The sequence below is a fragment of the Drosophila subobscura genome, chromosome A (genome assembly GCF_008121235.1).
Source record: "Drosophila subobscura isolate 14011-0131.10 chromosome A, UCBerk_Dsub_1.0, whole genome shotgun sequence".
Classification (NCBI taxonomy): domain Eukaryota; kingdom Metazoa; phylum Arthropoda; class Insecta; order Diptera; family Drosophilidae; genus Drosophila; species Drosophila subobscura.
Window position 1 is genome coordinate 954,306 of NC_048530.1, and position 16,680 is coordinate 970,985.

General features: G+C 42.8%; 1 protein-coding gene and 1 pseudogene across 2 annotated transcripts; both read left to right on the top strand.

Annotated features, from left to right (window-relative positions):
• The first annotated feature begins 694 nt into the window (after positions 1–694).
• On the top strand, positions 695–3,287 carry LOC117902179. Of its 2 annotated transcripts, none has more exons than XM_034813340.1 (2): positions 695–1,916; positions 1,990–3,287. In XM_034813340.1, the coding sequence occupies exons 1-2, from the start codon at positions 711–713 to the stop codon at positions 2,008–2,010; spliced, it is 1,227 nt and encodes a 408-aa protein (XP_034669231.1). In that variant the 5' UTR covers positions 695–710; the 3' UTR covers positions 2,011–3,287. Both variants share the same exon structure in this region, with proteins under 2 accessions (XP_034669231.1, XP_034669241.1).
• An 8,058-nt stretch (positions 3,288–11,345) lies between these two features.
• Positions 11,346–14,241, top strand: LOC117892256 (annotated as a pseudogene).
• Positions 14,242–16,680: the final 2,439 nt, after the last annotated feature.

Here is a 16,680-nt window from a genome sequence, read left to right on the forward strand (position 1 = left end):
GTCGTATTTGATGCATCGTGTAAATCAAGCAATGGGCTTGCGTTAAACGATACAATGCTGGTAGGAGCAACGTTGCAACCAGATTTGTTCGAGACCCTTTCTCGATTCCGGTTTTATCGATTCGCATTGACTGCTGACATCTCTAAGATGTATAAGCAAATATTAGTTGAGGCAAGCGACTGCAATTATTTGTGCATTTTATGGCGTAATTGTAGTAATGACCCAATTAAGGCACTACGCCTTAAAACGGTTACCTATGGAACTAATTCAGCACCTTTTCTAGCAGTTAGATGTCTTTACTATTTAGCGGATCAATTTGGGGAATCATTCCCATTAGCTAGCGAAGCTGTAAGGCAAAACTTCTACATGGATGATATGCTAGCTGGAGCGAGCTCTTACGAGCAGGTAAAGGAATTAAAACATGAAGTTACCGAGTTGTTAAAGTTGGGGCGATTCGAGCTTCATAAGTGGCGATCTAACAGCTATTGTGATGGAGATCGTGCAGACGTAGTAGAACCGTTAGAGCTACAGGTAACAGATACAGCAAAGACGCTTGGAATATTTTGGGCTTCGAGGATTGATAAGTTTAAATTTTCGTACGTCGCAAGTAACTCGGACAGCATTACGAAGCGTATCGTGTTATCAGAGTTAGCACAGTTGTTTGATCCAATGGGATTTCTAAGCCCCCTTTGATTTTAGGAAAGATTTTCATGCAAGAACTGTGGTTGCTAAAGCAGCAATGGGATGAGGAGTTGCCACCAAGCTATGCGCTACAATGGCAGAAATACAGAAGCGAATTGGAACTTGTTCATGAGTGTTCGTTGCCACGAGCTGTAGTGCCAGTCCATGCATCGGCAGACAGAGTTGAGCTGTATGGGTTCGCAGATGCCTCTTGTAGAGCTTACGGAGCGGCGATATATGTTCGCGTCATTGATAAGCATGGAGGTATTTCAGCAAATTTGTTGGCAGCCAAATCGAAGGTTGCACCTGTTCGAGTAGTATCGCTACCTAGATTAGAATTAGAAGGTGCGAGACTGTTAGCGCAGCTTATGGAAAAAATCAAAAGGTGTGCACCCGAATCGTTATCGAAGGTCGGTTACTTTACAGATTCGACAATTGTTTTGAGTTGGATCGCATCGCATGCTAGTCGTTGGACAACCTTTGTGGCCAACAGAGTAGCTATAATTCAAGAGCTGTCGAACGCACAGGAGTGGTACAAAATAGAATCGAAGCAAAATCCGGCAGATATCGTTTGTCGAGGGCTGTACACAAGTCAGCTAAAGGCTTCGTCGTTGTGGTGGCAAGGACCAGAATTCTTGCAGTTACCGGATGAGCAGCGGACACTTGGGGAATGGCAAGGTCCAGAGGGGCTCCCCGAACAACGAAACAACAAATTTAGCCTGCTAGCCTGTCCAAAGATTATAATAGATGACATATTAGGAGGTAGCAAATATGCTAAGGATTTTTTAAAACTAACGAGAGTATTTGGGTTCATTTATCGGTGGCGTCAAATTGCACAAAAGATTGATTCGACAAGAGCTAAAGAGCTAACGGCACTCGAATTAAAAGGTGGCTTGAATTATGTAGTATTCAATTTGCAAGCTTTAGGTTTTTACACTGAGATCGAAAAATTACGCAATGGCAAAATTATAAGTTCTTCAAAAATTCAAGCACTTAACCCGTTTCTAGACCAGTCTGAGGGTATAGAAATAATTCGTGTAGGGGGCAGGCTGTCTAGGGCCAATGTACCATTTGACACCAAACACCCCATGCTTTTACCAAATAATCATATTGTTGTAAAATCATTGTTTGAATATACGCATCGAAGCAACATGCATGTCGGAGCACAAGCGTTATGTGCTTTTGTGCGACAGCGTTTTTGGGTCATCAATGCTAGAAAACTAGCTCGCAGCACGATAAGGAGTTGCATTGCATGTTTTCGCCAACGTCCAATATTAGCTACGCAAATTATGGGTTCCTTACCAGCAAGCCGAGTGCAGCAAGGAGTGAAGGCCTTTGAACGTACTGGACTCGACTACGCTGGACCGCTATGGATGCACTTCAACCAAAGAGGACGGCGGCCTATCAAGGTTTATCTGTGCGTTTTTGTGTGCTTTTTGAGCAAGGCTTGCCATCTAGAGCTTGTATCAGACCTGAGCACCAACGCATTTATAGCCGCACTCAAACGATTTTTTGCTCGGCGTGGGATCAGCGCAGAGCTGTTCTGCGACAATGCCACCAATTTTGTTGGTGCTTCACGGGAGCTGAAGGCAATAGCGGATTTGATCTGGAATGACAGTGGCAAGCACCAAATTGTGGAACAGTGCAGCCAACTCGGTGTGAATTTCCATTTTATCCCACCTCGATCGCCGCATTTTGGAGGACCATGGGAGAGCGCGGTAAAGGTAGCGAAGCAATTGTTGGTGCGAAGTTTCAATAGCACAGCGCTTAACTACGAGGAGCTGGTCACGGCGATAGCACAAGCAGAGGCAGTGATGAACTCACGACCGCTTCACCCACTTTCGTCGGACAGTAATGACTACGAGGCATTGAGGCCGGGTCATTTCTTAATTGGTCGACCATTCAACTGCATGCCTGAGCCATTTGATGAAGACATTTTGAAGTTATCTGCTGCTAATCGATGGAAAAGAATCGTCGCAGTACACCATGCATTTTGGAGACGCTGGTCGCTGGAGTATTTGACGTTGTTGCAGGAGCGAAGCAAGTGGTCTTCGGTATTCAACAAAATTCAACCAGTCATTTTGGTCTTAATGGGAGAAGACAACATACCCCCAGGACAATGGGCTCTGGGTCGTGTACATCAAGTTCATCCTGGCACTGATGGTGTAGTTCGTGTAGTCACCATAAAAACCAAATCAGGATTGTACAGGCGCAACATACACAAGATCTGCCCGTTACCGATTGGAGACCCATAGTAAAATTGTTGGAAGGAGCTTCCAAGGCCGGGAGCATGTTTACGCCAAATTAGCGCAAAGGGCTTATGGCCGGGAACAATTAGTATTTTGTACAACTAAAATGAATTTGTAGCATTAAGATATTGAATTGTTGCATTTTGACATGCTCACAGAAGTTTGGTGCTATAGAACATACATGTAATATGTGAATATCGATAGACAAAGAGGAAGAACATGCATGTAACAGGTGAATAGCGAAATTGAAAGAAGGAGAGTATTAAATTGATTGAATTCCGACTCGGTCGAACCAGCAGCACTTGGCTTTTTACTTCGAGATTTTTATTCCGAACTGGTTGCAAGGAGTTGCGGAAACAATCTGTTTTTTCGGACACTCCACTTCTGATAAAGTTGGTCCGGAACCACTATGTCGACTCCGGTTTAATCATCAACGGATAGAAATTAACTAAGACGTGTGGCGCCCAGCACGCCACACCACGCCCAGGCGTCACAAGCTACATTTAAATATTATCACATATAATTACACAATTATATATATTCAAACGGCCACACTAAACAGCCGGGCGCAGAACGCGTTAGGGCTAAACACAAAAATCCCGAATGCCAACAGCTGATCGCCGGCAATATAAGGAGGATCGCCGGACCGAATCAGTGCAGTTTATTTCGAACAGCCTGGTAGTCTACTACAGACAGCCTGGGATTAACTTCCCAATTTCTACTAAGCAGTGCCGACGACAAAGGTAGGCCTGTAATAAATAACCACCCCCGAGTGTACTTCTACCTCGGAATCTCCACCAGAGCGTGCTCCACCTCTGAATCCTCCTCCCCGAGTGTACTTCTAGCTCGGAATCCCCACCAGAGCGTGCTCCACCTCTGAATCCTCCTCCCCGAGTGTACTTCTACCTCGGAATCCCCACCAGAGCGTGCTCCACCTCTGAAACCTCCTCCCCGAGTGTACTTCAACTTCGGAATCCTCGCCAGAAGTGGACACCCAGCTCGGAACCGTCTCCAGAGTGGGCTCTACCTTTGTTAATCGTCTCCACGGAGTGTGTATAACCTCCGCAACAATCTTCTCCTCGGAGTATAACCTCCGCACCAATCTTCTCCTCGGAGTGTGTTTGACCTCGAAAACAATCTTCTCCTCGGAGTGTGTTTAACCTCCGCAGCAATCTTCTCCTCGGAGTGTGTTTAACCTCCGCAACAATCTTCTCCTCGGAGCGTGTTCAACCTCCGCCACAAATCTTCCCCTTGGAGCGTGTCTAACACCTCCACATCACATCACATCACCGGGCTCTAAACTCCGCACCCACGGAGCAGCTGCCTCCAACCGAAGGAAGACAACCGCCCGGCCCACCAAAGTGTCGCACATCCAATACTCAGTAAATTTAAGAACCAATATAAGCCATACTTCTTTCACCGCCTAAATCCTCGCCTAATTATTGATCTTACGGAAACCTCCCTTTCAGCTACCACATCCAGAAACCAATAAATTTCTGTGAACCCGGCGCGGCGAGCATACCCCGGCCGAAGCGACGTCACAGACGACAGTACAGCAGACAATTAGTCTCTGTGCTAAGTCAGAAGTGTCGATTTTATTCAAGATTACAGATAATCACGTTAATGTTGGCTCGCTTGCTAAACAAAAGGTCAAATTGGCAACGCCACTTCAACAAAACCGCCAGCGCCATTAGAAGATGCTATGCATTAGGTAATGTCGTACAGGACGCATGCGATACTGCTGATCTTTTTAAAATACTCAATGATTGGTTCGACGTCTTCAACTCAAAATTGTCAACTGCAAATTTCATCGAGTCGACGCAGCCTTATGGCAAACAAATCGAAGTTCAACGATGCATTTTGGCTAAAATGTCTGAGATTATGAGCACACAGATAGTTGGCAAAGTTCATAAGTTGCCCTTCCAAAAAGGCATTTTAGTCAATGCATCCCTTGATGGTTTGTATTGCTATCTATCGGAAAAGTACGAGATACAGTACATATTAACAAGTCGTCTTAACCAAGACATTGTTGAGAACTTTTTCGACGCCATGAGGTCCACAGATGGACAGTATGACCATCCAACTCCACTTCAGTTTAAATTTATAAAAGTTATGACAAACCTGTATCAATAAATGTATAAATAATTGATTTTAAGAATACTAACTGTCAATTGTTTAGCCTTATGTTTCAGAAAAGTTTTGATCGTGATTGTTTGTAGGTTTGTTGTATTTTGCAGACCAAAAATAAAATTTAGAATGCCTGTACTAAAATTGTATTAAGACAATTATTTTTGGGAACAGTCTTTCTTATTTTATCGCAAAAATATTGAACCTTCCCCACTGTACATACATTCCAGAGAGAGCCCGCATACAAGATCAGAAGCTTTTATCTCGAAAAGCTCTCTCTTTCGAAAATGGCACGTGCGAGCGCCGCTCACATGCAAGCTTTTCTAACCGCAAGCATGGCTTACGGCTAGCCCTTCGAGAACCTTCTTCGTTCTCATCTGGAGACGCAGCTTTTGGAGGGTGTAAATTAGTTAGGCTACGTGCATACTGCACAGAGCAAATATTTCATTCAAAGGTGGAAGACATAATTAATGTACATATAGTAACTAAGAAAAAAACCTGGTGAAAATTCTACAAACAATAAAAGGAAATATAAACCCGATAAAAGATCTGAAAATTGTTGTGGCAGCAAAGAAAACGAGAAGGGGCGTGTGAGACGCTTCTTACGCGTCACAACTTTTATACCCGGCACTCAGTACTACATCTGCACCTTAGCGGTTATTTGTCAAATTTTTAATTGTTTCTTCATCTGTCATCTACATCAACAACACTACTCACGCCAACACGCTCCTTTAGCTCGCCACCCTCCCCTAGAGCCACACACTGCAGAGTCAGGGCAGAGGCAGAGACGTGTCAGAGGCAGAGGCCGCACACTGCGCGAGGCAGAGTGTGAATGAAAGAATGTGCAAAAAACAAATATAAGCTGCGCGACGGGGTGGGTTTTGCCACTGCAAATTAATTTCTTCATTGTGACCATAATAATGATCCAATCGAATACCAATTTGGTGATCTGATAGATATGGTCATTCGCTACGGGATGGCGTTTTTAGTTTTCTTTTATCTTCAAAATTGTAGGTTTGGTTCGCCCTTTTGCTGGGGCGGAAGGGGCCGGGTCTAATTTTTAAAATACACTGGTTTCAGTGTGAGCATACAGCAGTCTGGATGCAAAATTTGGCGGCTCTAGCTCTTATAGTCTCTGAGAACTAGCCGACAAACAAGACGGACAGACGGACGGACGGACGGACAGACGGACAGACAGACATGGCTCTATCGACTCGGCTATTGATGCTGATCAAGAATATACATATATACTCTATGGGGTCGGAAATGTTTCCTTCTATTCGTTACATACAACCGTTTTTCCCCATAAATACAATAAACCCTATTTACTCTTCGAGTACCGGGTATAATAAGAAGAAGAAAAAAGGTGAAATTCATGCATAGTTAATAATAGATTCTAAAAGGTGTATCATCGGTCTCATTGTGTCCATGGAAGGGTATTAGTAAAATACCGCTTCATAATGCTTCTTGGTTTTCTTTTTCATATTTCTCCATCTCTTTAACAGTTTACAGTATACACATACACTCCGGTACAGGAGAATAGCATCTAACACAATGAGACATGCATTAAGTTTAAGGGTTTGGGTTGTAATAATGGGGGTTATAAATAATATGAAGTCATACAAGTTAAATTAAAAATTTAACGATATAACATGAATTGCTAATCTTTATTTTGGGAGAGGTTCCTAAGGCACTAAGCGCAGCGGTAGAAGGTTTTGGGGAGAATCATAATGGCATATTCTTATGTTATTCTACATGGAGGGTGGGTCAAGAGGGAGGAGCACTAACACCTTGTTCTTCACAGTCGGTAGTTGATCTTAAGTTCCGTCCGGGTTTGTAGTTCCGATCCCAGTTTCCCGTAAATTTTGTTAGGTGACGGAGTTCGTTTTCGTAGCACAACACCCACCCCATTTTCCCGAAGCCTAGCCGGCCAACCCTTTAGTAGACAGAGAGTGCTGACGAGACGACACTTCCCGTGTCCGTTACAGTTTATGTTTATGTTTTTCCTTAATTATTATAATTTTTGTATATTCTTTTCTTTTTATTCAGCCAAGAACACGGAAAACCACAAACCAAAATGTGGGCGAAGACACTTCCGATGAGTGGTTGAACTTAGATTTAAGTTCAAAATCAGTAAATAAAGTTCAATGCAGAGGATGAAGAGTAGGTCGACGAAATCGATGAGAGCACCGCAGCTTTAGACGAGCTGGACGAGCTGACGGAGGACTCTCTGGAATACCTAGCAGGGTTCGTGGTAAGAAAGCTTAAATTTGAAAATAATTTGGCCGACAAAAACACGCTTACTTATGTCGACGAAGTTTCGCATGGCGGATTAATCAAACCATCGGAATCATTTAAAACGAGAAGGGACGTGTGAGACGCTTACTTTTACACAACTTTTATACCCGGCACTCAGTACTACATCTGCACTTTAGCGGTTATTTGTCAAATTTTACATTTTTTCTTCATCTGTCATCTACATCAACAACACTGCTCACGCCAACACGCTCCTTTAGCTCGCCACCCTCCCCTATAGACACACACTGCAGAGGCAGCGGCAGCGGCAGAGGCAGAGCTGTGTCAGAGGCCATAAACAGCGCGAAGCAGAGTGTGAATGCTGCGGGACGGGATGGGTTTGACCACTGAAAATTAATTTCTTCATTGTGGCTATAATAATGTTCCAATCGGATCCCAATTTGGTGATCTGATAGATATGGTCATATCCTACGGAATGGCGTTTTTAGTTTTCTGCTATCTTCAAAATTGTAGATTTGGGAGGTTTTCGCCCTTTTGCGGAGGCGGAAGGGGGCGTGGCTCTTTTTTGAAATACACTTGTAACAGTGTGAGCACACAGAAGTATGGATGCAAAATTTAGTGGCTCTAGTTTTTATGGTCTCTGAGATCCAGGCGCTCAACAAGACGGACGGACAGACGGACAGACAGACAGACAGACATAGACTCGGCTATTGATGCTGATCAAGAATATATATACTTTATGGGGTCGGAAACGTTTCCTTCTGTGCGTTACATACATTCACTTTGAGCACAAATACAATATACCCTATTTACTCTTCGAGTACCGGGTATAAAAATAGTTAAGCAGCTAGAATTAATTTTTTTTTTTTTTTAAGAACAGTTAGCGATAGAATTAAAATAACTACCGATTTAAAACAAAACAAAAAACGAGAAGGGACGTGTGAGACGCTTCTTACGCGTCACAACTTTTATACCCTCAGTACTACCACTCAGTACTACATCTGTACATTAGCGGTTATTTATCAAATTTTAAATTTTTCTTCATCTGTCATCTACATCTACAACACTTCTGACACCAACACGCTCCTTTAGCTAGCCCTCCTTCCCTAGACCCACACACTGCAGACTCACGGCAGAGGCAGAGCCAGCGGCAGAGGCAGAGCCAGCGGCAGAGGCTGAGCCAGACGGCCAGTGTGCGGCCACTGCGTGAAACAGAGTGTGAATGAGAGAATGTGCAAAAAACAAATATAAGCTGTGCGACGGGGTGGGTTTAGCCACGGCTATGGCAGAGGCGGAGGAACGGCAGGGGCAGACGCCACACACTGCGCGAAGCAAATATAAGCTGCGGAACGGGGTGGGTTTGGCCACTGCTAATTAATTTCTTCATTGTGGCTATAATAAAGCTCCAATAATGCCCCAATTTGGTGATCTGATAGATATATGTACTTATTTCCTACGGAATAGCGTTTTTAGATTTGGGAGGTTTTCGCCCTTTTGCGGGGGCGAAAGGGGGCGTGGCTCATTTTTGAAATACACTTGTAACAGTGTGAGCATGCAGAAGTCTGGATGCAAAATTTGGTGGCTCTAGCTTATATGGTCTCTGAGATCCACGCGCTCAACAAGACGGACGGACAGACGGACGGACAGACAGACATGGCTCAATCGACTCGGCTATTGATGCTGATCAAGAATATATATACTTTATGGGGTCGGAGACGTTTCCTTCTGTGCGTTACATACATTTACTTTGTGCACAAATACAATATACCCTATTTACTCTTCGAGTACCGGGTATAAAAATTGTTAGTGGCTGCCGAAGGCATTAGATGTAATTTAGACTTTTTTTCAAAATTAGAATTTATTTTAGAATTAAGGCTCTTAATAAGAAAATTAACATACAAAAACAAAGACTACCATCATGTAGCAAACTATTAAAAATTAAATTATGAAACAAACTAAACTCGTGTTTTTTAACATTGCCTTCAAATGGTTACTCAGCACACTCCATTGTCGTTGCCCTCACACTTACAGCGAGAGCCCTTTCACTAGCACTTTTCACTCGCAGGAACTTCTTAATTTTGCCGACGAGACCTCCTTTTATAGTTGCTTCATGGCACTCTGCCGTGGCTTAAACCACGCGAACCACGGTCGGCCACAACGACTTTTGGTTCGCTACTTTTTTTAGCAAATGTTGAGTTATACATGCATATGTTCAAAATTAATTAATTATCTAATTAATTAAGTGTTTAAACACTTTAATGCACTATAAGTTCACGGCGATCACGTCGGGGTCACCAAAATGTTGGAAGCAGCCGAACTTTTTCGGCAACTCTGACTATTGACTACGACAATTATTCTCCGTATGTAGTTTTTAATATTTTTGTTTATTATTTTACGATTATATGCAATTTAAAGGGGCGTGGCCGTGAACTACGATTCGTTTTGTAAAAATGTACAATAGTTGAGGGCTGGGTTCTGAATATAACGGGTTCGCGTTGGACATATGTAGAAATAATTGGACTGCTCAGAGAGATGCACGGCGATCGACAATATTTAAGACTGACTCAAGAAAAGGGCAAAGCACTGCAGTATTAGCAGAACGAAGGGTGCATACATATGCGTGCGCTTCTATGGTGATCTGATGGATATGGTCATTCCCTACGGAATGGCGTTTTTAGTTATCTCTTATCTTCAAAATTGTGGATACCGCAGATTTTCGCCCTTTGCGGGGGCGAAATGCTCTTGGAACAGTGTGAGCATAAAGCCATCTGGATGCGCTCAACAAGATGGACGCACAGATGGACGGACAGACAGACATGGCTATATCGACTCGGCTGATACTGATCAAGAATATATATACTTTCTGAGGTCGGAAACGCATCCTTCTGTGTCTTACATTTTTTCCCCGCAAATACAATATTTACCCTATTTACTCTTCGAGTACCGGGTATAAAAACGTCGAGGATAAATATAATGGTTAACGTGTACGTATGCGATTTGAAAAGCTTGTGGGTCTTATTCCAGCGTTTGGTATTTTAAAACAAATCTGAAAACAACTTACAACTCTCTGTGATACGGGCTCTTACTGTGAAATATTCTGCTATGTCTGAATTTGCATACTTTTGTCCAGTTTTTTCTGGTAAGGATCACAAGTCCACATCGATTATCTTTAAGACGTTTTTAACATCTAAAAACAGTATGCGTTGAACTTCGTTTCGTATTTAAATTTCGATTGAAATAACATTTTTCAGACGCACACTGTTGACTCTGATTGGAAGATTGGATTTTTTGACAAGCTAAGGTTGTTGGTACTTGACTTCTTGGATTTCGATTGACACCATTAAACATATTAGAAACTTTAATTCTTGTAGTTAAGCTGAATTAGTGCGGTATCAACGAAATACAAAATAAAACAAACAAACAAAAACAAAAACATCAAATCTTGACACTCTTTGCCCACCGGGTATCTATCTTAGGATTCTAAATAATTTCAAAGCATTTTAATCTTTTTGAACATTCCCATTAATCGCCAATACGAACCGTGGCCCTCAGATATTATTCAATATTCTTAGAAGGTTTCAGGCATGTTGGTTGTTATACAACCACTCTTATCAATAATTAACAGCAATATTCAATCAATCTGTATTTCTTTTGGTGCATCATTATAATTTTCTTCTATGCATTGCCTAATCAATTTACTCCGATTAAAGTCCAAGTAGCTTGAAAGTAAAGTTACTAAACGAAAAAGAGTTTATGATACAATACTTATAATACACCTACTCTAAATAGTCAGAACGCTACACGTTTCTCAACCGATAAAATATCACAAATTCTTTAAACTCAATCCAGACTGTTTATGCATTTGTTATCGCATATGAGAAATGGTACTGGGAACTCTTTACATTGGCTTGATCGGGTTGAGTGGTTTGTGTAGAAGCAGCATAGTCAATGTTGACCACGCTTGTCCGATAACTTAACTAGCAGACTTAGCCAATCTTGATCAGCCTCTTGAGATAATAGATTACCTATTAATTGCTCCGGTGCTTGGCCGTGGATCTCTACGAAGCGTTCTGTGGCAAAAACAGCTATGGACGACCTTCCCTTATCGGAGCTGAAGCCCTCGGACATAAAAGCAGACAAATACTGTTAGCAAAACAATCAATCGCTGACTACAGACCCCGAGACATGGGCACCAGAAGACTAGTAATCCAGCTGCTGCTGTTGTGCTCCCTGGCACTCGGCAGCGTCAGCGCCATTACCAGTGCCTGCTTTAGTGTCAGCCTTGAGCATCAACCAATACCCATGGCCCCCGTGAACTATGTTGCCGCATCGAGACTGCGTCGCTTAGCGATAGAGTTCTTTGACTGCTATGAGAACATTACGCTGGCGGACTTATCAATGGAAATGAATCAGGATAACCGTGCGCTTCCTTCCGCGCAGGATCTAGAGTGCCTGGCAGACCTGACACTACTCTCACACAGAACTTGGGCTCAGCAAAGATCTGGGCACTCAGAAGTACATTTAATTTCTACATTGATGCTGGGATACCCTTTGATACTCTATCTTTTTATTCTTTCAAATCTAAAGTGATCGATTCGTGGGGCTCACTGCCTTCAGGAGTCCTCTACGGAAACTTGAGAGACCTTGGAAACTACGACGAGTGTCTCAACGTTGATCACGCTGTCTCCACAAGTCACAGCGTCCGGGGAAAGTACTGCTTTGCCAAGGTCTCGCTCGCCTCGAGCACTTTGTCGCTACTCAGCATAAAGACAGCGGTCTGCTTTCCTGCATCCTGCTCAGCTGCTCACATGGACACAATGCTGCGACGGCTGTTCGAGAAGTTGCTCAACGTGGAGATTAGTACGGACCATCAGTTGGTGGATGAGAACACGTGCAGGAGTGCCGAGAAGAAGCCCTATGATGGCCTCACCATATTCACCATGTAAGTTACTTTCTATGCTGATATTTCTGGGTAGATTTTCTTACTCACATCCCTCCAGAGTTGTGCTATCGGTGTTGTGTGCTTTGATGGTCCTATCCACGTTCTATGACTATTTATTCATTGAGGATCAGAGTAAGTGACTGTACAGAGACTAAACCAAGTTTAAATGTATTTAAAATTATGCCTTAACTTCTTTTTCGTAGAACAATTTTCACCGCTCGTCAAGGCCTTCTCGGCGCGTGCGAACTCGCGTGTACTCTTCCGGATTGTAGACACCAAGTCAAACCCCAATATTATTGACTGTCTTCACGGAATGCGTTGCCTGTCGTTCATCTGGGTGGTATACGGACATGACTATCTGGTGGCTGCCATGGGACCCAATTTGAACTTGATCCAAGCATTTACTGTAAGCCCCGACTAACTGCCAACCAAAAAAAAAAGTTAAATTTATACGCTGAACTCGATTTTTCTTGCCATAGTGGACCAAGTCTGCCTACAGCATGCTGATTCAGTATGGGGTTTACTCAGTTGATACCTTCTTCTTCTTGAGCGGATTGTTGCTCGTGGTAATCGCTCTGCGCACCATGGAGAGGTATGTTTGTACTATCATCGTCGTTTTGATCAGCAGAATACTAACCGCTCGTATGCTGTTTAGGACAAAAGGAAAACTCAACATACCCATGATGTATCTGCATCGCTATCTGCGACTCACACCCGTTCTGGCCTTGGCCATTCTCATCTACATGAAGATCCTGCCCATTTCAGGTGACGGACCGCTTTACGGTTTAGTTACTTTCGACAATTATACCATCTGCGAGGAGAGCTGGTACTGGTCGCTCTTGTATGTTCAGAACTACGCCACGGACGCAATTGTAAGTTGCCCAGGACAATGCAATAATGACATCTGGTGCTTCATCAAATGGTGTTTTGAAATTTTCCAGTGCTTGGGTCATTCCTGGTATTTGGCTGTGGACATGCAACTGTACATTATTTCACCTCTCCTTCTGATTGCCCTGTACAAATGGGGCAAAAAGGGAGCGGCTGCTATCTTTGTTCTAATGCTGCTACTGGCTGCGGGCCTTTTTATCACAATGGTCATTGGCAAGCACTCCATGTAAGTGAGGACACTATAGGACATAGCAAATCGGTGGATGCAGATGAACTATAAACCAGTTATTATTTCTTAATTTTTTCAGTTTTTCCCATACCAGCGATGCAATGCCAAGGATATACTTCTCCACGCATACTCGGGCCTCGCCATATCTTGTAGGTATCCTCTTCGGTTACTTCTTGCACGCGAACCGGGGCGTTGCGGTAAAACTTAACCGCACTGTGGTTTTCCTGGGCTGGCTGATAAGCCTTGCCCTGCTCTTCACCTGCATTTTTTCGTTATATGGATACCACAACAACAACAAAGCACTGCCTATTGTGAATGATGCCTTCAATCTGACACTGACACGCATTGCGTGGCCCCTGGGGCTGTGCTGGGTAGTGTTTGCCTGTATGCACGGCTATGGCGGCCTGGCCAACAGCTTCCTAGCGTCGCCACTGTGGCAGCCTCTGTCGAAACTTTCCTACTCCGCCTACATCTTTCACATGTTCATCGAGAGTCTCAACGGTGGCATTACGCGCACCAACACCTTCTTCAGTGACTATCAAGTGGTAGGTACAGATGTTATTTGATCGCGGGGAGACAGCTAAAGACTGAAATTCATCTGCCTCTAGATGCTTCGTTTCTGGGGCGACTTTGGTTTCACACTGCTGCTCGCCTTCTTCGTGTACATTCTAATCGAGGCACCCTTCGGTAATCTGGAAAGCCTCTTGCTGTCCACTCACAGGACCAAGAAAAATCTTGACCTCGACGCGCAGCAAAAGACCGTCGAGGCCATCGAAGCACCAGCGACTGATTCCCCACCTGCTCCTGCTCTAGTGACGAAGTCGCCCCTGCCTGAAGTAAAAATCAAAGAGAAACCAACGAACAATTAGATTTAAATTGTAGATTTTCATATTTATAATAGTTTTAAACATTTGTTTTTCTATTACTATAACATTAAATGGTACATGCATATAATGTATGTAAATACCGAAATTTTGTTCACTTCATTATAAATATGTTAATGCCCTGCAGAGTATTGTCATTTTTAAGACCCACAGGTGAACACATCATAGTTTACGATACAGTCTTACAAACTCTTTGAATATTACAAAAATGGCATACGTACATATGTGCGTAATTTACACATTAATCTTTTGCAAGTTTCAATCAAATATAAAGTCTAAAATATCACTGTGTAATGTGAAGCTGCAACGCGCCACAACTTTTATACCTGGTACTCCAGTCAGTGTTGGTGGGAGAAGTGTTGCAGATGTAGATGACAAATGTAGAAACAATTTTAAATTAAAACCAGTAGGGACGTGTGAGACGCTTCTTACGAGTCACAACTTTTATACCCGGCACTCAGTACTACATCTGCACCTTAGCGGTTATTTGTCAAATTTAACATTTTTTCTTCATCTGTCATCTACAACAACAACACGCTCACGCCAACACGCTCCTTAACTCGCCACCCTCCCCTAGAGCAACACACTACAGAGTCAAGGCAGAGTCGCGGCAGAGGCAGAGGCAGAGACGTGTCAGGGGCAGAGGCCATAAACTGCGCGAAGCAGAGTGTGAATGAGAAAATGTGTAAAAAACAAATATAAGCTGCGGGACGGGGTGGGTTTGGCCACTGCAAATTAATTTCTTCATTGTGGCTATAATAATGATCCAATCGTATCCCAATTTGGTGATCTGATAGAAATACTCATTCCCTACGGAATAGCGTTGCGAATTTGCGGGGGCGGAAGGGGGCGTGGCTCAATTTTGAAATGCACTTGTAACAGTGTGAGCATACAGAAGTCTGGATGCAAAATTTGGTGGCTCTAGCTGTTATGGTCTCTGAGTACTAGGCGCTCATCAGAACGGACGGACGGACGGACGGACAGACAGACATGGCTCAATCGATTCGTCTATTGATGCTGATCAAGAATATATATACTTTATGGGGTCGGAAACGTTTCCTTCTGTGCGTTACATACAACCGTTATTCGCACAAATACAATATACCCGATTTACTCTTCGATTACCGGGTATAAAAACGTCGAGGATAAATATAATGGTTAAAGTATACGTATGCGATTTGAAAAGCTTGTTGGTTTTATTCCAGCGTTTGGTATTTTAAAACAAATCTGTAAACAGCCGACTCAGAACTCTCTGTGATACGGGCTCTTACTGTGAAATATTCTGCTATGTCTGAATTTGCATACTTTTGTCCAGTTTTTTCTGGTAAGGATCACAAGGCCACATCGATTATCTATAAGACGTTTTTAACATCTAAAAACAGTATGCGTTGAACTTCGTTTCGTATTTAAATTTCGAATCGAATCGAATCTTGACACTCTTTGCCCACCGGGTATCTATCTTAGGATTCTGTTCGGAGCAGCAGCAGCTACATAATTACTAAGAGCAGCTCGCCTTGTTTACAAGTACATATACTCTCTTTATACGCTCTTATACTAGTTTTCTATTGTCGCGCTCATGGTAGAATTACTAATAGGTAACGTCGTCAGCTGAGTGGAGGACCATAAGCTTATTCACCACGCTCTCTCAGCTCTCAGAGAGGCAAGCTATCTCTCTCTAGCAGATAGCAAACGTTTTACGTTCTGCACTCTTCGCTTTTATTGTTTCTGCTGACAGCAAAGAAAAGATGTTCGATAATAAATGAAACGAAATAGTTCATAACAAATAATAACATTTTAATAGGTATGTTATAATAAAATCTTAAGATCTCTTGGAACTAAAATACTTCCATGCAAAGTTTTGGATCGGCATAGAAAACAATATTTTGGGGACATGTTCATTTCTAAAAATAAAAAAATACACATCCAAAATAAAAAAGTACTTGCATGTACAGTACTTAATTTCATTGTCTTCATTCGTAAACAATGAAGAAAAAGAAGAAGACAATGAAAAAAATTCGTGCGCTACGCAACCTCTTTCGTCGACGTTTGGCAAACGACTGACAAGATTTATCGGCCTCGAATGAGAAGCACTGTGGTGAATCCGTCACCTATTAGTAATTTCACCATGGTCGCGCTCATCGCTCCCTCTTACAGTGCATAGAAGCACACGCATATGTATGCACCCTTCGTACTGTTTATATTGCAGTGCTTTGCCCTTTTATAGTTGCAGTCTAAAATATTGTTGATCGCCGCGCGTCGCCGAGCCGTCCAAATTAGTTCTACAAAATTCCAACTCGATCCCGTTATATATAAACGAGCTCTAACTCATTGTACATTTTAACAACCCGAATCTTAGTTCACGGCCACGCCCCTTCAAATTGTATAAATTCGTAAAATAATAAACAAAATTAAAACGAGGAGGAA

Excerpts from the sequence above, each read along its gene's own strand:
- LOC117902179 (XM_034813340.1), top strand. The coding sequence starts at position 711 with ATGCAAGAACTGTGGTTGCTAAAGCAGCAATGGGATGAGGAGTTGCCA. Across the intron at positions 1,917-1,989 it reads GAAAACTAGCTCGCAGCACG|GCCGAGTGCAGCAAGGAGTG; the intron begins ATAAGGAGTTGC and ends CCTTACCAGCAA.